Source organism: Theropithecus gelada, chromosome 4 (assembly GCF_003255815.1).
Source record: "Theropithecus gelada isolate Dixy chromosome 4, Tgel_1.0, whole genome shotgun sequence".
In the NCBI taxonomy this organism is placed as follows: Eukaryota; Metazoa; Chordata; class Mammalia; order Primates; family Cercopithecidae; genus Theropithecus; species Theropithecus gelada.
The window spans coordinates 115,364,461-115,388,064 of record NC_037671.1 but is presented as its reverse complement, the minus strand read 5'-3'; the positions used below and the strand labels follow the sequence as shown (position 1 = coordinate 115,388,064).

Genomic DNA, 23,604 nt, shown 5'->3' with positions numbered 1-23,604 from the left:
TTGTGTTGTTAGTAGAGACGGGGTTTCATCATGTTGGCCAGGCTGGTCTCAAACTCATGACCTCATGATCCATCCACCTCGGCCTCCCAAATTGCTGGGATTACAGGCATGAGCCACTGCACCCGGCCAAGAAAGTATGTTCTTAGAGGTGTGTGTAAGTGCATTTGTAGTACCTATGAGCAAAATTACCTGACTCTTGTCCCAGGAAAGCTGTTTCGCATTTTCGCTTTTTGGTTAGTATTATCCGATTCTATATAGTTCATATTACTGCTCTGTCTGACTCTCAGAAATTACTTCTTCACGCCAGTGTCTTGTTGCATGACTTTGATGTCACCCACAGGAATACACCTCACTGCACATAAGTGGGTATCTTACTGTATAAAATGTCTATGTGGCTTTAGGTTTTAGGACAAATGTAGATTTATAGATCATTTCTGTTGACCAGGACACAGGTTTTGAGAGCTGTGTGTATATATATAATCATGTTTGTATTTTTTTCCTGAAAGTTATCAATTGTTTTTGTTTAAAATAGTTTGTTTTAGAGGTGGGGTGGGGATGTATATAACGGGGAAAAGTTATATGTACTTTAAAGTATGTCAAGTTCTTACTAGCTTCCTGTACTGCAGGTTCAATTTTTTTTTATATAAGTTTACTTTTCACCTGCTCTATTCTTTGTGGGGAAAAAAAATGCATCTAGGAAAACATAGTTTAAATACTGTATATAAGATAATGAAAGTTAGTAACGCCCATTATTTAATAAAGTTTGTAAAGTACAAAGTAATTTATAGCGTGAGTTAATGTGTTTTAGAACATCAAGATGTTTCCAAACTACATTTAGCTATAATACTTTTCCTTGCCTTGTGAACCATGGAGAAATTGGCTCAGGGTCACAATGATCTAACTATGTCTCAGTGGCCCATGATAGACCATTTTCAACATCTTTGGATTACTTTTGAAACAGTGAATTTGGTGTCTAGGATTGTTTTTGTTTTCTTGAGAGACAGCTAAATTGGATCAGTTGCTAAATTACCTTTTTAAAAAATTCACAGTAAGTAGCAGAAGACATTCTTTTAACTGTTTTATTATTGAATCAAAGAATTAATATAGCCAGGCGCAGTGGCTCACACCTGTAATCCTAGCACTTTGGGAGGCCGAGGTGGGTGGATCACTTGAGGCCAGGAGTTTGAGACCAGCCTGGCCAACATGGTGAAACCCTGTCTCCACTAAAAATGGATGGTGGTGCATGTCTGTAATCCCAGCTACTCAGGTGGCTGAGGCACGAGAATCACTTGAACTAGGGAGGCAGAGGTTGAAGTGAGCTGAGATCATGTCATTGTGCTCTGGCCTGGGCAACACAGACTCTGTCTCAAAAAAAAAAAAATTACTATAGAAGTTTTTGGCACAAATTGAGGTTTTTTTCATATAACTTCATGTTAATTTTCTTTCATGGAAAGTTTACAGGGAACAAAAATATACTGCTATAAGTTGATAATTACAGACACTTTCCAAAGCAACTCTTTCCAAATATAAGCAAAAAGCTCTACCCCATTATAATGAAAATGTGGATTACCTGACTTTCCTCACACTGAAGAAACAGCCTTCAGCTTTCAGTGTATTTTAGAGAGAAGAGTTTCCAACCTCACATTGAGGAGCCCTCAGATCTGCCTTACCTTCCTGTTCCACTTTGAGGTGGAAAATGGATGGGTTCGCTCCAAGTTCAGTTTAGAGAAACAAATGACAGGAGAAGAACCATGCCCTGTGCAAATGATAAACATAAATTCAGTCCTTAAATAAAAATTTTAATGAGCAGGCTTATAATGAGCTATAAATACAGCTGTTGAACATGAATACTTGATAATATTTGTCTCAAGTTTCATTTGATATAAAAACAATAAAAAAATCTCTGTTTGAAAGAGCAAGTGTTACTACTTCAAGAACTCTGAGATCCTCTAATGCTGTATAACTTTCTCTATCCGGATGGATTGTGATAACTGCACTCAATTCTTTTTTTTTTTTTTTTTTTTTTTGAGACAGGGTCTCACTGAAACCTCTGTCTCCTCGGGTTCAAGCAATTCTCCTACCTCAGCCTCCTGAGTAGCTGGGATTACAGGTGTGCGCCACCATGCCCGGCTAATTTTTGTACTACTAGTAGAGACGGGGTTTCACCATGTTAGCCAGGCTGGTCTTGAACTCCTGACCCCAGGTGACCCTCCCGCCTCAGCCTCCCAAAGTTCTGGGATTACAGGCATAAGCCACCATGCCCAGCCTTGTTGGTGTTTTTTTAAAGAGATATGGTCTCACTTACCCAGGCTGGTCTTGAGTTCCTGGCCTCAAGTGATCCTCCAGCCTTGGCCTCCCAAACTGCAGGGATTATAGGCATGAGCTATCATGCCTACCCTTTTTTTCCAATGTTTTTGTTTAACAAAATAATATATATATATATGCTTATTCCACAGAGATACTGTGGAAATTATGCTGTATTAAAAAGCTTAAATGCAAAATATGATTGCACAACCTATATAACTGTAAAGTAATAAAATTTGGAATGTCTGGTGTATAGCGTATTTGAAAGCTCTTTAATAGAAGATCAAAAATTCATTTTTGATAGAATATTCTAGGCCAGGCACGGTGGCTCACGCCTGTAATCCCAACACTTTGGGAGGCAAGGCAGGTGGATCACCTGAGGTCAGGAGTTCGAGACCAGCCTGACCAACATGGGGAAACCCCGTTTCTACTAACAATAGAAAAATTAGCTGGGCATGGTGGTGGGCACCTGTAATGCCAGCTACTCGGGAGGCTGAGGCAAGAGAATTGCTTGAACCCAGAAAGTGGAGGTTGTAGTGAGCCGAAATCTCACCATTGCACTCCATCCTGGGCAAGAGCAAGACTCCATCTTGAAAAGAAATAATATTCTAAAATTTAGCACATGCAACCATTGTCTGCTTTGACCAGCTGAGGTAGAAATGGCTTTACCAGCTCCGCACACTGCTGGGCAACTTGTAGTGCCCCATACATTTTAATCACTGAATAGAGTTAAAAACTCATCTGAGCCCAAAGCATGTGAAAAACATATTCAAACCAGATACACAAAGGAGGGAAGTAACAACAGCAAATAAGTTGCTTTAAAAAAATTCACAGCACACTCAGAAATCCAGTATTATCAACTTTCTCTAGCGCTCCTATTAGTTAGGTCAGGGGAGGTGGCGTTTTGGAAAGACTCTGCACCTTTCCCATCTCATGGCTGATAGAATTCCAGAGACATTTACTCTGCAGATTTCCAGTAACCTTTTAGGCTAAGCATCTATATGGGCACAGGAGGGTGGGGTTATCAGACTCTCCTCAAAATTCCATGTAGACCAGTGCCTGTCCTGGTAACTGCTTTTGATGATGTGATGAGAGCACAGAGCACCCTAGCACGTGATGTGGGGTTGAAGTCAGATAAGGTGGAAGGAAAAGGCCCAGAATGCTGAGATTTTAGGTGCCAAAAAACACACTTGCTGACTTTACAACTGTAGTACACACCCACGGAGCAAAGTCCACTTTATGTATCTACGAAAAAGAGTCTTATTTTCCTGACAATGGCTTATTCACATGCATCATACAACAGGAAAGAAAGACAGGCAGTTCTACCTCATTGGTTCCAAAACCATGTTTATTCAGCTCAATATAAAACAACAGGGCTTGGATGTTGATCAAATCATCTGCTCTAAGGCGCAAATACAAGTCCCCAGTTTGCCCTCCTGTTTACATAGCAATGTATGCCTCTCCACATAGTTCTCATGGAACCATCAAGACCACGGAGTAAGCCGATTCCTTCTACTAGAGCACAGTTAAACCAGAGGCTGCAAACTGCTGGCCCAGGGGCTCAATCTGGCTTGTGCAATTTTATTTATTTATTTGGAGACAGTCTCGCACTGTTGCCCAGCCTGGAGTGCAGTGGCGCAATCTCAGCTCACTGCAACCTCCACATTCCGGGCTCAAGCAATTCTCTTGCCTCAGCCTCCCAAATAGCTGGGACTACAGGCACGTGCCATCACACCTGGCTAATTTTTGTGTTTTTAGTAAAGACAGGGTTTCACCATGTTGCCCAGACTGGTCTCGAACTCCTGGGCTCAAGTGATCCACTCCCCCTCAGCCTTCCAAAGTGCTGGGATTATAGGCATGAGCCACCATGCCTGGCCCTAGGCTTGTATAATTTGAAAGGCTTAAGCATAAAATCCAAATTTCCACCTCTTAAAAAAAAAAATGTGGTATGTGTGGATCTGGGTTCTGGTGAGGCCAATGCTGTGAGATCTAAGGAGGGGATCTAAAGGTGAAAGTCACCCTAAAAGGCGGACACTTGCTTTGACCTTTGGGGGAAATGGTTCCTTTGTGTTTCATTATGGACTTGGTCAACAAATTTAAAGCAGCCGTGGTACACTTGAATACAGACGCTTTAGGTAGAAAATAAGAAATCTCTCCTCTTAAGGTAAAATAAACATAAGTCACAAAAGTCTGTAGAACGTATTGCTGCTTTGGAGGAAGTTTTACACTTGGTCCACTTCCCTGGTTAATACTGTATTATGTGCCTGTCCTCTAGAAGCCTCCAGAGGCTTCAGGTTTGTGATACTAAATCATCTCCACTCCATTCTCCTTTAATATTATGAATTCACCTGAATTCACTACTATATTATACTCTGTTTCCCAAAACACCATCTCTAGGCTTAAACTCCCCTCTTGAGTGCCAGGAGGATTGAAGATTTTTCCTGCAGGACATCTCTACCTGAGTTGTCCGAAACTGATGTCATTTTTCCCCATGTACGACTCCTTTCTTCCTCAGAAGCTCCTCCTCTAGTTTGCAGTCTTTTTGTTGGACTACTGTAACAGTGTCCTAACTGGTTGTCTTGCCACGGTCTTCCCCACTTCCTGTCTTTTATTCTGTGTTTTAAACACAGAATAAAATCCTCCAGGGCCAAGCGCGGTGGTTCACACCTGTAATCCCAGCACCTTAGGGGACAGAGGCAGGCAGATCACTTAAGGTCAGGAGTTCGAGACCAGCCTGGCCAACATGGTGAAAACCCATCTCTACTAAAAATACAAAAATTGGCCAGACTTGGTGGTGCACGCCAGGAATCCCAGCTATTCAGGAGGCTGAGGCAAGAGAATCTCTTGAACCGAGGAGGCAGAGGTTGCAGTAAGCAGAGATCATGCCAGTGCACTCCAGCTTGGGCAACAAAGCGAGACTCCATCTCAAAGGGAAAAAAAAAAAATCCTCCACAAAGCCCTCCACAATCTGTCTGTGCCTTTATATGAATAGGAGCTGCTCCCTCTGCCTGCAATACCCTTCCCCTACTATCCAAAGGGAAACCTGCTGAGTCCTCAAAACCCAGCTCAGACATGATTGCCAAGAACTGTGAGATTTTACCCAGCTTGCAAGCTAACAAGGTAACCTGCATCAGTTTCATAAACACTGGCAGAAGACACAAGACTCCAGGGTAAGAGATGAAGGACAGGATTACAGCACAGCTAGCAGTACGAACTTTACATATGCATTGCTTCCCCTTGCCGCTCTAGTCTCAGAGCAGCCCAGGGGGTTGTTGTACACACAGTGGTTCATTTCACAGCAGAGGACCCCTAAGCTCAGAAATCCCCAAACTTAGAAGAAGCTACTAGCAAATCTGCCAAACCTTTGCCCCTGGAGGGAGACATTATCTTTATTGTACGGAGGCAAACAAATCTGCCTTCTGCCCTAAGGGGAGACACTATTTCTATCTTCCAACACTGTATGCTCTATAAATTTATGTGAATTGATAGTCTGGGGTAAGAGAATAATACAAGACATTAAGAAATACAAAATCAGGAAACCTCTAAAGAATGGTCTCAAAACCATGCTAATTTTGTGACAAAGAAATTTTTTTTTTAATTTTTACGCAATATGATTAAGGATGGAGAAAGACTGTTAAACCCAATTGAATGAGAATATACATTGGTATAGAATATTATAAATGAATTTAGCAATATGAACCAGTAATATTAAAAATTCATCCTCTTTGAGCCAGTAATTAGACTTCCGGGAATTTAAGAGAATAAATTCAGCTGCTGTTAAAGATTTATGTATCAAATGTCTCCATGCATGCCTCACCTGTAGTACCATAAACTGGTTGTTATTAATAATAAGACAGATTTTGCCAAGCATTGTTGGTGTGTATGCTACCGATACTCCTAGGGACCAGGCTTGCAGCTTCCGGGGCCACGCTTTCCCGCCTAAACAATCAGAAACCAGGCTCAGACTGCACTCCCTGGGAGCTTCGGAAAAAGCTGCATCAAACCCGAGCTTCTCCCCAAGCCAGCAAACTACATGGCTCAGGTAGTCCTTCTGAGAGGTGACAACGTGCTAGCAGCCCTGGCTCGCTCTCGGCGCCTCCCCGGCCTCGGCGTCTGCTCTGGCCGCGCTCCAGGAGCCCTTCAGCCCGCCGCTGCGCTATGACGGCCCCTCTCTGGGGCTGGCCAGGCCTGAGCCCATTCCCTCTGGTCACGGGGAAGTGTGAAGAGAGAGGCGCTGAGGCGCTGGCCGGGAGCTGGGCTGCGCGCGTTGCTCGCGGGCTGGCCTGGGTTCCAGGTGAGCGCCGGCGCCTGCTGGGCTTGATCGGAAGCTGAATCCTGTGCGTGGACCGCCATTCCCTCTTCGCGGGATCGTTGGCCACAACAGCAGGTCTCCCTCTCTTTCTTGCTTCCTCTCTTTTCCTCTTGATTGTCTGGAACCAGCTCCCTCTGCACTGCTGGAATGCCCAGGCTTGGTGCTGTAAACTCCCACGGTGAGTGCCAGTGAGAGGTGAAGCCAGCTGGGCTTCTGGGTCGGGTGGGGACTTGGAGAACTTTTCTGTCTAGCTAAAGGATTGTAAATGCACCAATCAGCACTCTGTCTAGCTAAAGGATTGTAAATGTACCAATCAGTACGCTGTAAAAACGGACCAATCAGCGCTCAGCGCTCTGTGAACTGCACCAGTCAGCACTCTGTAAAATGAACCAATCAGTGCTCTGTAAAATGAACCAATCTGTAGGACATGGGCGGGGCCAAATAAGAGACTAAAAGTTGGTCACCAGCACCAGACGTGGCAACTTGCATGGGTCCCTTTCCCTGCTGTGGAGGCTTTGTTCTTTTGCTCTTCACAATAAACCTTGCTGCTGCTCACTCTTTGGGTCTGCACCACCTTTATGAGCTATAGCACCATGAAGGTCTGTAGCTTCATTCCTGAAGCCAGCAAGACCACAAACCCACCGGGAGGAAGAAACTCCAGAAACGTCCGAACATTAGAAGGAACAAACTCCGGACATACCATCTTTAAGAACTGTAACACTCACCGCGAGGGTCCGCAGCTTCATTCTTGAAGTCAGTGAGACCAAGAACCCACCAATTCCGGACACACTTGCTGGGAGACCCAAAGTGTTGGAAATAAATGCTTATTCCCTACTGTCACAGAGAGGAATTCACAATTAGACAAACAGTTTCCTGAACAAGGCGATTTTCACTCTTTGCAGAAAGGTTGGTGCCTGTCAGCAATCCTGCTGGGAGTACCCACAAAGTAAAAAAGATACTAGACTATTTTTGCCTTACACCTGAGGTCCCTATTGCTGTGTCCTGACTCCATTGGCTGGAGCCAGACCTCACAATGTAAACTAAAACCCGATTGGCTAACATTCTAAATTTTTTAAATAGGTAAAGGCAGTGAGGAACGAAGGAAAAAAAGGAAGTTGCTTATGAAAGGACTTAGAAAAGTAATAATATTCCCAAATAAGAGAGGAGTGTAGGCTGCAAGCTGGGACATGCCTGGGCACGTCCAGCACGAATGTTTTGACTGAGGTACAAGGACATAGAATGTACTATGTGTCTGTGAGCATGTTTAACATAGATACTGAAGTCAGAGTAGGCTTATTCTGTTACATTTGTTACATAAGGCTTAACAGTTATTACCATAAAATAAGAAACAGTTTTGAGAAAAGATATCAATAACATGTGTGAATTAAAGGGGAAAGGTTGAAGAGGAACTTTTGCTTGCTACACAAGGCTTCCTCATTCATTGAAGAGGAAAACTCTTGGTGGGGACAAGAGTGACTTTATTTTAAATACCAATCCACTGACTAATCCTGAGTCTGGGAATGCCTCCAAAATGTTGAGTTGATGTATTATTATTTATGTGGAAACACTCATTCACTGTAAGTTTCCTTCAAAACAACCCTGGTTACTGTTACAGAAATCATAGGCTGTGACGCTGGTAGCCACCTACACATTCCTTCCAAAGCAGGTATAATTTTCCCCAAGATATAAGCCCTGGGTCTGGGGGATTGTGGTGCAGAGACCTACCTATCTTGTAGCTGCCCAAGACCACATTTCTGTTTGTAAGTTACCTTAATAAATCACCCAAAACCCACACATTGGATTTCTCTGCCTCCTTTGGTTTCCAGGCTCCTTCTGCACTTGGGGGTTACTGTGTTATACACAGCCCTTTCACAGAACAAAATCCCATAGAAGTGCAAACTGTGTTGACCCTTGTTTTATCCAAGTGCCCTGTCTACCTTTGTAGCCTTCCAGTATTTGCTGGGTCTGTGTCCTTGGCATTTTAGGGGCCACATAAACCACCAGGCTTGACACCATTACCCTAGGTTGCTGCTCCTCTGACCATCCTTCTTGGCTAGTCTTCCACCCTGCGTTCTCTCTCCTGACCCACCTTCTCACTGCTGCTGTTCTTCCCACATCTCTCTGCAGGCTCTGGATCACTTGAAGTTCCATATTGAACAACTCTACATCCCTATATTTTAATGGAAGCAGTTCCCTCAATTCATTTCTTTTTTTTTTTTTTTTTTGAGATGGTGTCTCCCTCTGTCACCAGGCTGGAATGCAGTGGTACAGTCTCAGCTCACTGCAACCTCCAACTCCCTGGTTCAAGAAATTTTCCTGCCTCAGCCTCCCAAGTAGCTGGGAATACAGGCACGTGCCACCACGCCTGGCTAATTTTTTAGTAGAGATGAGGTTTCACCATGTTGGCCAGGATGGTCTCAATCTGACCTTGTGATCTGGCCACTTCGGCCTCCCAACATACTGGGGTTACAGGCATGAGCCACCGCATCCGGCCAACTCATTTCTTTTTTAAACCAACACTTAGCTCTTCCTTAAGGATGTTTCTCCTGGGGACCTCTTAAAGGAAGGCTATTCAGCTGATAAGCAACTTCAGCAAAGTCTCAGGATACAAAATCAATGTGCAAAAAATCACAAGCATTCCTATACACCGATAACAGACAAACTCAGAGCCAAATCACGAGTGAACTGCCATTCACAATTGCTTCAAAGAGAATAAAATACCTAGGAATCCAACTTACAAGGGATGTGAAGGACCTCTTCAAGGAAAACTACCAACCACTGCTCAATGAAATAAAAGAGGACACAAACAAATGGAAGAATATTCCATGCTCATGGATAGGAAGAATCAATATCATGAAAATGACCATACTACCCAAGGTAACTTATAGATTTAATGCCATCCCCATCAATCTACCAATGACTTTCTTCATAGAACTGGAAAAAACTACTTTAAAGTTTATATGGAACCAAAAAAGAGCCCGCATTGCTAAGACAATCCTAAGTCAAAAGAACAAAGCTGGAGGCATCATGCTACCTGACTTCAAACTATACTAGAAGGCTACAGTAACCAAAACAGCATGGTACTAGTACCAAAACAGAGATATAGACCAATGGAACAGAACAGAGCCCTCAGAAATAATATCACACATCTACAACCACCTGGTCTTTGGCAAACCTGACAAAAACAAGACATAGGGAAAGGATTCCCAGTTTAATAAATGTTGCTGGGAAAACTGGCTAGTCATACGTAGAAAGCTGAAACTGGATCCCTTCCTTACACCTTATACAAAAATTAATTCAAGATGGATTAAAGTCTTAAATGTTAGACCTAAAACCATAAAAGCCCTAGAAGAAAACCTAGGCAATACCATTCAGGACATAGGCATGGGCAAGGACTTCATGTCTAAAACACCAAAAGCAGTGGCAACATAAGCCAAAATTGACAAATGGGATCTAATTAAACTAAAGAACTTCTGCACAACAAAAGAAACTACCATCAGAGTGAACAGGCAACTTACAGAATGGGAGGAAATTTTTGCAATCTACCCATCTGACAAAGGGCTAATATCCAGAATCTACAAAGAACTTAAACAAATTTACAAGAAAAAAAATCAAACAACCCCATCAAAAAGTGCGCAAAGGATATGAACAGACACTTCTCCAAAGAAGACATTTATGCAGCCAACAGATACATGAAAAAATACTCATCATCAATGGCCATCAGAGAAATGCAAATCAAAACCACAATGAGATACCATCTCACACCAGTTAGAATGGCGATCATTAAAAAGTCAGGAAACAACAGGTGCTGGAGAGGATGTGGAGAAATAGGAACACTTTTACACTGTTGGTGGGACAGTAAACTAGTTCAATCATTGTGGAAGACAGTGTGGCAATTCCTCAAGGATCTAGAACTAGAAGTACCATTTGACTCAACCATCCCATTTCTGAGTATATACCTAAAGGATTATAAATCATGCTGCTATAAAGACACATGCACATGTATGTTTATTGCGGCACTATTCACAATAGCAAAGACTTGGAACCAACCCAGATGTCCATCAATGATAGACTGAATTAGGAAAATGTGGCACATATATATCATGGAATATTATGCAGCCATAAAAAAGGATGAGCTCATGTCCTTTGTAGGGACATGGATGAAGCTGGAAACCATCATTCTGAGCAAACTATCGCAAGGACAGAAAACCAAACAGCATGTTCTCACTCGTAGGTGGGAATTGAACAATGAGAACACTTGGACACAGGAAGGGGAACATCACACACCGGGGCCTGTTGTGGGGTGGGGAGATGGCGGAGGGATAGCTTTAGGAGATATACCCAATGTAAACGACAAGTTAATGGGTGCAGCACACCAACATGGCACATGTATACATATGTAACAAACCTGCACATTGTGCACATGTACCCTAGAACTTAAAGTCTAAAAATAAAAATAAAAATAAAATTTTTTTAAAAAAGGTAAGTCCATTCATTCTCCCACAATACAATATCTCAAGTTCAAGAGGTGGAGTCAGTGCTTCATGGATTCATGCTGTGGCTGGAGACCATTCCTTCTCTGCCCTCATGAATGAATGAACTATTGCATGGTGGCTATTTGGAATGCAAATCTTGTTTTTTTTTCTCTTTTTTTTTAGACAGAGTTTCGCTCTTGTTGCCCAAGCTGGAGTGCAAGGCTCTATCTCGACTCACTGCAACTTCTGCCTCCCGGGTTCAAGCAATTCTCCTGCCTCAGTCTCCCCAGTAGCTGGGATTACAGGCGGATGCCACGACGCCTAGCTAATTTTTGTATTGTTAGTAGAGAGGGGGTTTTACCATGTTGGTCAGGCTGGTTTTGCCCTCCTGACCTCAGGTGATTCGCCCACCTCAGCCTCCCAAAGTGTTGGGATTACAGGCGTGAGCCACTGTGCCCAGACTGGAATGCAAATCTTTGTGTCACCTGACTACTATCATCCAATGACCTTCTTACCAATTGACCTCATTCAGTGAAGGTGAGCCCACAGCTCAGAGTCAGTTTTCTTATCCTATACTCTCCACCCCTATATACTACTACCATCCTGCAAATATCTAGAAAATCCGTATTTGATGGAGATTTCGATGGATGACCTACCCAACATCCAGCCTCTTATTTTCTTGACTTGCTCATGGCCAGTGACCTTCACCTGCATTCACTTTAACCACTGTACAAAACAACAGAGGGCTTTGTTGTAAACGATAGAAATTGACTCTAGCAAACTTAGATCACCAATTTGAGATGTTTCTCCACCTCCTTCTTGATTTTTAAGATGGTAAAATGCACATAAAATTTGCCATCTTAACCATTTTTAAATATACAGTTCAGTGGCATTAAGTGCATTCACAAAGGTGACATGAACTCCAGAGAATATGCTGCTTGCAGCTTTGATGATTGTATCAACGGTGGTAAGTCTCCCCATGTCTGCAGGAGCAGCTGCAGCTAATTATACTTACAGGGCCTATGTGCTTTTCCCGCCCTTAATTCGGGCAGTTACATGGGTAGATAATCCTATTAAAGTATATGTTAATAATAGTGCATGGGTATCTGGCCCCACGGATGATCGTGGCCCTGCCCAACCCGAGGAAGAAGGAATGATGATAAATATTTCCACTGGGTATCATTATCCTCCTATTTGCCTAGGGAGAGCACCAGGCTGCTTAATGCCTGCAACCCAGAATTGGTTGGTAGAAGTACCTACTATCAGTGCCACCAATGGATTTACTTATCACATGGTAAGTGGAATGTCACTCAGGCCACAGGTAAATTATTTGCAGGACCCTTCTTATCAAAGATCATTAAAGTCTAGGCCTAAGGGGAAGCCTTGCCCCAAAGAAATTCCCAAAGGATCAAAAGGCCCAGGAGTTTTAGTTGGAGAAGAAGGGGTGGCTGATAGTGCAGCGATATTACAAAACGATGAATTCGGAACCATTATAGATTGCGCACCTCGAGGTCAATTCTACCGCATTTGCATAGGACAAACTCAATCGTGTCCCAGTGCACATGTGAGTCCAACTGTGAACAGTGACTTAACAGAAGGTTTAGATAAAAATAAGTACAAAACGTTAGAGTCTCTCTACCCTTGGGAATGGAGTGAAAAGTGAATCTCATCACCTCGAACAAAGTTAGTCCTGTTACTGGTCCTGAGAACCCGGAACTTTGGAAGCTTACTGTGGCCTCACACCACACTAGAATTTGGTCTGGAAATCAAGCTATAAAAACAAGAGACCATAAGCCATCGTATGCTATCGACCTAAATTCCAGTCTGATAATTCCTTTGCAAAGTTGTGTAAAGCCCCCTTATATGCTACTTGTAGGTAAAATAGTTATTAACCCAGATTCCTAAACTATAACCTGTGAAAATTGTAGATTGTTTACTTGCATTGATTCAACTTTTAATTGGCAGCACTGTATTCTAGAGCAAGAGAGGGCACGTGGATCCCTGTGTCCGCGGACCAACCATGGGTGACTTCGCCATCCATCCATATTTTGACTGAAGTATTAAAAGGCACTCTAAATAGATCCAAAAGATTCATTTTTACTTTGATTGCAGTGATTATGGGATTAATTGCAGTCACAGCTATGGCCACTGTGGCAGGAGTTGCATTGCACTCTTCTGTTCAAACAGTACACTTTGTTAACAATTGGCAAAATATTCTACAAGATTGTGGAATTCACAACCTGGTATTGATCAAAAAGTTGGCAGATCAGATTAATGATCTTAGACAAAATGTCATTTGGATGGGAGATAGGCTCATGAGCTTGGAACATCGTTTTCAGTTACAGTGTGACTGGAATACGTCAGATTTTTTTTACTACACCCCAAGCCTATAACGAGTCTGAGCATCCCTGGGACATGGTTAGATGCCATCTACAAGGAAGATAAGATAATCTTACTTTAGACATTTCAAAATTAAAAGAACAAATTTTTTGAGGCATCAAAAGCCCATTTAAATTTGGTGCCAGGAACTGAGGCAATCGCAGAAGCTGCTGATGGCCTCGCAAATCTTAACCCGGTCACTTGGGTTAAAACTATCAGAAGTTCCACTATTGTAAATCTCGTATTAATCCTGGTGTGCCTGTTCTGTCTGCTGTTAGTCTGCAGGTGTACCCAGCATCTCCAAAGAGACAGCGACCATCAAGAATGGGCCATGATGACGATTGCAGTTTTATCAAAAAGAAAAGGGGGAAATGTGGGGAAAAGAAAGAGATCAAATTGTTACTGTGTCTATGTAGAAAAGGAAGACATAAGAAACTCCATTTTGATCTGTACTAAGAAAAATTGTTCTGCTTTGAGATGCTGTTAATCTGTAACTTTAGCCCCAACCCTGTGCTCACAGAAACATGTGCTGTATTGAATCAAGGTTTAATGGATTTAGGGCCGTGCAGGATGTGCCTGGTTAACAATATGTTTGCAGGCAGTATGCCGGGTAAAAGTCATCACCATTCTCCATTCTCTATTAACCAGGGACACAATGCACTGCAGAAAGCCGCAGGGACCTCTGCCCAAGAAAGCCTGGGTATTGTCCAAGGTTTCCCCCGACACAGACAGCCTGAGATATGGCCTCATGGGAAAGGAAAGACGTTACATCCCCCAGCCTGACACTCGTGAAGGGTCTGTGCTGAGGAGGAGTAGTGAAAGAGGGAGGCCTCTTTGCAGTTCAGATAAGGGGAAGATTTCCATCTCCTGCTCGTCCCTGGGAATGAAATGTCTCAGTGTAAAGCTGACCATGAGATAGGAGAAAACCGCCCTGTGGCTGGAGGCGAGATACGCTGGCAGCAATACTGCTATGTTACTCTTTGCTACACTGAGATGTTTGTGTAAAGGGAAACATAAATCTAGCCTACACGCACATCCAGGCACAGTACCTTTCCTTGACTACTCATGATGTAATGGCTTACTAGGTGCCAAAGGAAGTTTATGGCTATCAGACAACCGCCTGCTTAGACACCAGGCACTACTCCTTGAGGGACCAGTGCTTCAAATATGAACATTTGCAGCCCTCAACCCTGCCACTTTTCTTCCAGAGGATGGGGAACCAATCGGGCATGACTGTCAACAAATTATAGTCCAGACTTATGCTGCCTGAGATGATCTCTTAGAAGTCCCCTTAGCTAATCCTGACCCTAACCTATATACCGATGGAATTTCATTTGTGGAGAATGGGATACAAAGGGCAGGTTACGCCATAGTTAGTGATGTAACCATACTTGAAAGTAAGCCTCTTCCCCTAGGGACCAGCACCCAGTTAGAAGAACTAGTGACACGTACCCAAGCCTTAGAACTGGGAAAGGGAAAAAGAATAAATATGTATACAGATAGAAGTATACTTATCTAATCCTACATGCCCATGCTGCAATATGGAAAGAAAGGGAGTTCCTAACCTCTGGGGGAACACCCATTAAATGCCACAAGGAAATCATGGAGTTATTGCACGTGGTGCAAAAACCCAAGGAGGTGGCAGTCTTACACTGCTGAAGCCATCAAAAAGGGGAAGGAGAGGGGAGAACAGCAGCCTAAGTGGCTAGCAGAGGCAGGCACAGACCGGCAGAAAGGAAAGAGAAAGAGAAAGTCAGAGAGAGAGACAGAGAGAGGAAGAGACAGAGACAAAGAGGGAGTCAGAAAGAGGCAAAGAAGTCAAAGAGAAAGAAAGGGAGATGGAAGTAGTAAAGAAAAAACAGTGTGCCTTATTCCTTTAAGAGCCAGGGTACATTTAAAATCTATAATTGGTAATTGAAGGTCTTCTCTGTAACCCTATAACACAACAATATCACCTTGTCAGTGTAAACAAGGGCGTAACCTGAAAGCACTGAGGCCACTGACAACCCGTAGCCTTCCAATCAAAAATCCTTAACCCAGCAGGTTTCCTAACAGGGGATCTAAATCTTAATTAATTACCCATACAAAGGTCCAACCAGATCTAGGAGGAGCTCCCTTCAGGACAGGAGGATAGATGGTTCCTCCCCTGGCAATTAAGGAAAAAAGACACAATGGGTATTCAGTAAATAAGGAAACTCTTGTAGAAGCAGAGTTAGGAAAATTGCCTGGTAATTGGTCTACTCAAATGTGCCAGTTGTTTGTACTCAGCCAAACCTTAAAGTACTTACAGAATCAGGAAGGAGCCATCTATACCAATTGTAAGTTAATATGGGCTGAACAAGGTCTTATTAACAGCAAAGAATAATTGAAATCCCAAACTTACAAGGTTTTCAACAAAAGTAAAGTTCGCTAAAAGTGAACAGTGTAAACGTATATTATCCTAACTTCTAATCTTGTGGAAATCAGACCCTATCAGTACCCCTCAAAGCTCAAGTCTGTCAGTGCAGAGCCATACAACTAATACCTCTACTTATAGGGTTAGGGATGGCTACTGCTACAGGAACCAGAATAGCCAGTTTATCTACTTCATTATCCTACTACCACACACTCTCAAAGGATTTCTCAGACAGTTTGCAAGAAGTAACGAAATCTATCCTTACTCTACAATCCCAAATAGACTTTTTGGCAGCAGTGACTCTCCAAAACCGCTGAGGCCTAGACATCCTCACTGCTGAGAAAGGAGGACTCTGCACCTTCTTAGGGAAAGAGCGTTGTTTTTACACTAACCAGTCAGGGATAGTACAAGATGCTGCCCGGCAATACAGGAAAAAGCTTCTGAAATCAGACAACACCTTTGAAAGTCTTATACCAACCACTGGAGTTGGGCAGCATGGCTTCTCCCCTTTCTAGGTCCCATGGCAGCCATCTTGCTGTTACACACCTGGGACCCTGTATTTTTAACCTCGTCAAATTTGTTTCCTCTAGAATCGAGGCCATCAAGCTACGGATGGTCTTACAAATGGAACCCCAAATGAGCTCAACTAACAACTTCTACCGAGGACCCCTGGACCGAACTGCTGGCCCTTCCACTGGCCTAAAGAGTTCCTCTGGAGAACGCTACAACTGCAGGGCCCCTTCTTCACCCCAATCCAGCAGGAATTAGCTAGAGCGGTCATCACCCAATTCCCAACAGCAGTTGGGGTGTCCTGTTTAGAGTGGGGATTGAAAGATGACAAGGTGCTAGCAGCCGTCGCTCGCTCTCCATGCCTTCTCCGGCTCGGCATCTGCTCTGGCCGCGCTCCAGGAGCCCTTCAGCCCACTGTAGCACTATAAGGGTCCCTCTCCAGGGCTAGGCGAGGCCGGAGCCAGCTCCCTCTGCTCACGGGGAAGTGGGAAGAAAGAGGTGCGGGCAGGAGCTGGGGTTGTGTGTGGCCCTTGTGGGCCAGCCTGGATTCCAGGTGAGTGTGGGCTCAGCAAGCTCAGCACTTGGCCCTGGCCAGCGAGTGCTGGGCTTGATCGGAGGCTGAATTCCATGTGTGGACTGCCTTTCCCTCTTTGTGGGATCGTTGGCCACAATAGCAGGTCTCCATCTCTTTCTCGCTTCCCTTCTTTTCCTCTTGATTGTCTGGGATGAGTTCCCTCTGGGCTGCTGGAGTGCCCCAGCTTAGGTGCCATAAAACCCCACAGTGAGTGCCAGTGAGAAGTGAAGCCAGCTTGGCTTCTGGGTGCATGGGTACTTGGAGAACTTTTCTGTCTAGCTAAAGGATTGTAAACGCACCAATCAGCACTCTGTAAAAATGGACCAATCAGCACTCTGTAAAATGGACCAATCAGTGCTCTGTAAAATGGACCGTTGGTGGGACATGGGTGGGGCCAAATAAGGGAATAAAAGCTGGCCACCTGGGCCATGACAACAACCTACTTGGGTTGCCTTTCATACCGTGGAAGCTTTGTTCTTTTGCTCTTCACAATAAATCTTGCTGCTGCTCACTCTTTGGGTTCGCACTCCTTTATGAGCTGTAACACTCACAGCGAGGGTCTGTGGCTTCATTCCTGAAGTCGGCGAGACCACGAGCCCACCAGAAGGAGGAAATTCCAACACATCTAAACATCTGAAGGAACAGACTCCAGAGGCACCATCTTTAAGAACTGTAACACTCACTGCAAAGGTCTGCAGCTTCACTCCTTAAGTCAGGGAAACCACGAACCCACCCGAAGGAAGAAAGTCTGGACACACCTGAACATCTGAAGGAATAAACTCTGGACACACTATCTTTCGGAGCTATAACACTCACCGTGAGGGTCACTGATTTCATTGTTGAAGTCAGCAAGACCAAGAACCCACCGGAAGGAACCAATTCCGGACGCACTGCCCTCCCTACTCAACTGAACAGCTCTCAGTACCTCGAATTCATCATGCTCCAGACTTTTGCTCATGTGGTTCCTTCATTTCCAACATTCCCACTTTTCCAACATTGGCTTTCCCTTAGCTCATCTCCAACATTGACCTTCCCTTAGCTCAACTGCTAAGGTCTTGCGTCCAGGTGCCACCTCTTTTGCCTTCTTCAGGAAGCTTTTTTTTTTGAGACAGGGTTTCACTCTGTTGCCTAGGTTGGAATGCAGTGACACACTCACAGCTCATTGCAGCCTCAATCTCCCAGCTCTGCCAGTAAACAGATGGGCCTCTCTGGACCCCAGTTTCCAGAAGTTGAACATCAAGACAATAGCTCTCAATTCCCTACATTTGTTAGGATTGTATGAGGGGTCCTTCCAGCGCTGTCCTAGTATGGTGCTTGGCTAATGGAAAACCAATCTCTGTAACTTGGACTAGGTTTATTCCCACCTTATTTGGGAATTATAGGAATGTAAAGTTATAAGACTGTAAAAATATAAAGTTAACAATCTGACCCTCACTTGGGAATTACAAAATTACAATCTGATATCCACTTTACTTGGAAATTATGGTCAGCCCTCTGTATCCTCAATCAACCTGGGACTGACCATATTTGAAAAAATTAAAAATAATCATAGAAATAAGAAAGTACAGTGTAACATCCATTTACATAGCATTTACATTGTATTAGGTATTATAAGTACAGCAGGTCCTGGAATAACATCATTTCATCATTTTGCTCAGTGGTTTTCTTATAATGATGAGGAAAAAAATAGATTTCTGGTTGGGTCCACTGTCACGTTTTGTCCATGTCTGTGTGGATTTTTCTGTCTTCCGGTCTCCTGTCACATCCCAAAGCCGTGCAGTGCACTTCAGGTGAAATTGCATCTACATGGTCCGAGTGTGAGTGTGTGTGTGTGTGAGCGCACCCTGTGAGGCATGGTGTCCTACCCTGCCTGGTGCCCTGAGTTGGAATAAGCCGGTAAAAATCATCTCACTTTTATTAATCTTTATTTTTCTCTAAGCAGGGGGATAGGGAGTGCTTTTTAAAAAGAAAAACTTTTTTTTTTTTCTTTGAGACAGAGCTGTGCTCTATCGCCCAGGCTAGAGTACAGTGGCATGATCTTGGCTCACTGCAACCTCTGTCTCCTGGGTTCAAGAGATTCTCCTGCCTCAGCCTCCCAAGTAGCTGGGAATACAGGCACGCGCCACCACACCCAGCCAATTTTCTGTATTTTTAGTTGCGATGGGGTTTCACCATGTTGGCCAAGCTGGTCTTGAACTCCTGGCCTCAAGTGATCCGCCCACCTCAGCCTCCCAAAGTGCTGGGATTATAGGTGTGAGCCAAAAACCTTTCTTAAATGTATGCATGGCTCACACTTATTTCAATGTTTAATATTAGAAGGCTTTCGGTCTTTATTTAGAAGTTTAGGGGCGATTTTGTGACCACAGATATGTTGTAGGAACTTCACTCATATCAATTAGCTTGTGGTCAAACTGGTTTCCTTACAGTCATTTGGCTTAAAGTTTCAATTTCCAAGAACCCCTCCACAATGTTACGTGAGGACCTAGGGAATATAGGTGATATGCAAATACTTTTTTTTTTTTTCTCACCAAGGACTTGAGCATCTGTGGACGTGGTTCCCCTGGAGGGGCCCTAGAACCAATCAGGACTATAAAATCCTTTTAAGGTTTTAAGAAGAGCATTGTTACCTCTGTGCTCTGTCGAGAGAGAGCACTAACGAAGCCCCGCAAGCTCACCGAGATTAAGTGCCCCTACCTAAGGTTGCAAAGCCTCTTATCCTCAGGCTACCTCCAGTACAGTAAATCCAAGCCCTTCCGTCTAAACTTGCCGCCCTGAGTACCAAGGGTCACCTCGGCCTTTCAGGCTGAAGGGAGGGAGGCAAAGTCTCAGGGCAGAGTCTGAGCCCCATTCCGCACCCCACCCTCTGTCTGGTACAGCCAACCAAACCAAAGTGCCCCAAGCCGTGACATCCCGTCCGGCGGCTCCCAGGCCCCCGCCCTCCGCACGTCACGGCCGCCGGGTGCAGTGCCCCCTAGGGGTCCCTGCGGACGAGGAGGAAGCGCCAGGTTCTTCCAGCCGCCGCCAGCTCGCCTGGCACGCGCCTCGCCGCCCTCGGCAGCCGCAGTTCCGTGTCCCCTGAGGACCCGCAGCCTCGCGCCATGGGCACGCGCCTGCCGCTCGTCCTGCTCCAGCTCCGCCGCCCGCCCCATCCCCCGGGCCCGCCGCTCCGCCTCCGTGTGCCCTGTCGCGCCAGCAGCGGCGGCGGCAGCGGTGGCCGGGAGGACCTGCTCGGACAGCGGCGGCTGCTGGATGGCCAGGCCCGGAGCAGCCGCAGCCCCGGCGGCCGAACGCCCGCGGCGCGGGACTCGATCGTCAGGTGAGTGTCGGGTCTGGCCCCTGGCTCAGTCTCCAGCGGCTGCGGCCCCGACCCAGGGGCGGAGCGCCCGGGGCCGCCGTGGGGATCGGGGCGCGGGGCTGCGAGTGTTTGGTGCCAACTCGTTAGGGGCGCCGGGCGGTGTGTCGGGAAATGCGGGCTTGGGGACGGCGGCCAGGCGCGCTGGCGGAGAACCGGGGATCCAGGATCCGACCCGGCCCGCGGCGCAGGCGGGCATGGGCATACCCGATGGACGCCGAGCGGCACGGACCGCACGCCCAACTCCACGTGCGCAGCCGGCCGCCGGCTCTGATGCAATGGCGCCGGGCGCGACCCAGACAGTAAAGGGGCGGTGCGGCTGGGGCGGAAACCGGGGGAGGGGGCGAGAAGGAGACGGAGGGCGGGGCTGCGGCTCCGCGCGCCGGCTGGCCTGGGGTTCGTGGCGGGCATGCGGAGCTCGGGAGAGGCGGGCTCGGGCCCAGCGCCGCCCGCGCGAACCTCCCTGGTGTTGTGCGCCCCTCCCCGCGCGCCGCCCCTCCCCGCGCGCCGCCCCTCCTGCTGGGCTGGGGTCTGTGGCTGACGTCCGCTTTTCCCGGAACGGCAAAGGTGGAGCCGGGCCTTCGGGGCAGCCGCCGGGGTAGTCGGGGAGGTCTCAGCGCTGGTTTCCAGCCCCGCCTCGCAGCGCGCACGGAGTCGCCGCGCAGCTGAGCTTGCAGAGTTCTCTGCGGACCCAGAGCGAACTGGTAGCCCTGGACCGGGCCTTTCCCGTCCCGGTCCCAGCCCCTGGGCCCCAGCCTTCCCCGCCCTCGCCGAGAGGGGCGCCCAGGTCTCGGGCCTTGCAGGGCGAGCCCCTCGGGACAACCTGGAGGTGGCGAGAAAGCCCCTTCCGCCTCCCTCCGAACTGGGATTAGGAACGAATTCCAGGATGCGGTTTCCCCAGCAAGCGGCCCACCTCCTCCATTCACATCCTCTTCCCTTTCCCTCTAGCCTTCTTTCTTAAGGTCATTGCCTGCTTGCCTTTCTCTCTGCCTTTCCTTCCTCCCTCTGCTCTCCCATTTTCCTCCCCACTTCCCTTCTTCCCTGCCTCAGTAGTAAAATACGTTTCCTAGGCTCTTTATTATGTGGCGGTTGATTTTAAGGGGGCATTCATTTAGTTTGCCCTGTTCTCTGTCTTCTTTTTGTTTTAGAAATGGAATCTCCCTCTGTTGCTCAGGCTGGAGTTCAGTGGGCAGCCTCCGCCTCCTGGGCTCAAGCGATCCTCCCACCTTAGCCACCAGAGTAGCTGGGACCACAGGTGTGCGCTCCCGTGCCCGGATAATTTTATTTTATTTTTGTAGAGACAGGGTCTCACTCTGTTTCCAAGGCTGGTCTGGAATTCCTGGGCTCAAGTCATCGTCCCCGCCCCCAAAGCGCTGGGATTAATTACACGCCAGGTCATTAGGTTTTAACCTGCACGTTGCTGAGACTCGTCTTACCAGTTAGTCTGAGGCCAGGATAGGCGGCAAAAAACACCCCCTCCTGTCATGCTGTTTTATTTTCTAGGTAACACTGATTATTACCTGAAACTTCCTTGTTTGCTCATTTCTTGTCTGTCTCACCCACCTGGAATATGAGCTTCGTGAAAGACAGCTGTCTCTTTGGTCCTAGGTCCTGGAGAGAGTGCCCAGCATGTAATAGGCATTTGTGAAATGGTTACAGAAGAAATGCATCAAGATGTGGGGTCATCTGTGGGTTTTATTCATACGTATTTTTTTTTTTTTTTGAGACGGAGTCTTGCTCTGTCTCCCAGGCTAGAGTACAATGGCACGATCTTGGCTCACCGCAACCTCCACCTCCCAGGTTCAAGGGATTCTCCTGCCTCAGCCTCCCGAGTAGCTGGGATTACAGGAGCGCGCCAGCACGCCTGGCTAATTTTTGTATTTTGAGTAGAGACAGGATGTCTCACCATGGTGGCCAGGCTGGTCTCAAACTCCTGACCTGAGGTGATCAGACTGCCTCGGCCTCCAAAAGTGTTGGGATTACAGGCATGACCCACCATGCCTGGCCTATTCATGCATACTTTTAGGTTTAAAGCCATGACTGCCTTAGAGATGAGTAGAGAGGTTAGTCAGTAGCGGGCTTCAGGGCCTGCACTGGGTTCCCCAAACTCAATTCCTTCAGGAAAATGGGAGGAGTAACAGTACCTACCTCAAGGGGTTATGGAAACAATTATGTGAGGGAACACGTGCAAAATACGTAGCCTAGGACTGTCACATACAAGAGAAGTTCCTCAAGAAATGGCGGCTATTACTTTTTTTTGAGATGGAATCTCACTTTGTTGCCCAGGCTGGAATGCAGTGGCACAATCGCGGCTCACAGCAAGCTCCGCCTCCCGGGTTCAAGCGATTCTTCTGCCTCAGCCTCCTGAGTAGCTGGGATTACAGGCTCGCACCACCATGGCTGGCTAATTTTTGTATTTTTAGTAGAGACGGGGTTTCATCATGTTGGCCAGGCTGGTCTCAAACTCCTAACCTCGTGATCCGCCTGCCTCGTCCTCCCAAAGTGCTGGGATTACAGGTGTGAGTCACCGCGCCCAGCAATATTTTTACAATTCGCTAAGCCAGTGGTCCACAGACTTTTTATATAATGGGCCAGATAGTAAATATTTTAGGTTTAGTGAGCCTAGAGGCAAAATCAAAATTATTAGTAGGTACATTTATAACAAGAGAAAAGACAAATTTAGGACAGGCTCCATGGTTCATGCCTGTAATCCCAGCACTTTGAGAGTTATGGAAACAATTATGTGAGAGAACACGTGCATTCCCAGGAGTTCAAGACCAGCCTGGGCAACATAGTGAGACACCCATCTCTACAAAAAATTTTGAAAAATTAACTGGGCATGGTGCATGCCTGTAGTCTCAGCTACTGAGAAGGCTGAGGCAGGAGGATCACTTGAGCCCAGGAGGTTAAGGCTGCAGTGAGTGAAGTTTGCACTACTGCACTCCAGCCTGGGCAATGGAGTGAGACCTTTTTATTTTTTATTTTTGCAATTAAGTATTTTTAATTAAGGTATGTACATTTTTTAGATAATGCTATCGCACATTTAATAGATGGCAGTATAGGGTAAACATAACTTTTTTTAAAATTTTACTAATTTTTTTAATTTAATTTTTTAATTTTACTTTAAGTTCTGGGAAACTTGCGCAGAACGTGCAGGTTTGTTACATAGGTATACATGTGCCATGGTGGTTTGCTGCACCCATCAACCTGTCGTCTAGGTTTTAAGCCCCGAATGCATTAGGTATTTGTCCTAATGCTCTCCCTCCCCTTTCCCCCACCCTCTGACAGGCCCCGCTGTGTGAT

General features: G+C 45.9%; 1 protein-coding gene across 11 annotated transcripts in view; it reads left to right on the top strand.

Moving 5' to 3' along the window:
- Nucleotides 1-19,904: 19,904 nt before the first annotated feature.
- MTHFD1L (methylenetetrahydrofolate dehydrogenase (NADP+ dependent) 1 like) overlaps nucleotides 19,905-23,604 on the top strand; it is a 233,814-nt gene continuing 230,114 nt past the window's right edge. For 6 of the 11 annotated variants that reach the window (XR_003119016.1, XM_025382470.1, XM_025382469.1 and 3 more), the window contains exon 1: nucleotides 19,905-20,265. Coding sequence is in view for 7 of the 11 variants with exons in the window: in XM_025382470.1 (XP_025238255.1) it covers nucleotides 20,048-20,265 (218 nt within the window). In the remaining 4 variants the exon portion in view is untranslated. Of the gene's footprint in view, nucleotides 20,266-20,554; nucleotides 20,604-20,662; nucleotides 21,805-23,604 lie in introns of those variants that run through there. The other 5 variants (XM_025382472.1, XM_025382471.1, XM_025382475.1 and 2 more) reach the window with 3 other exon arrangements.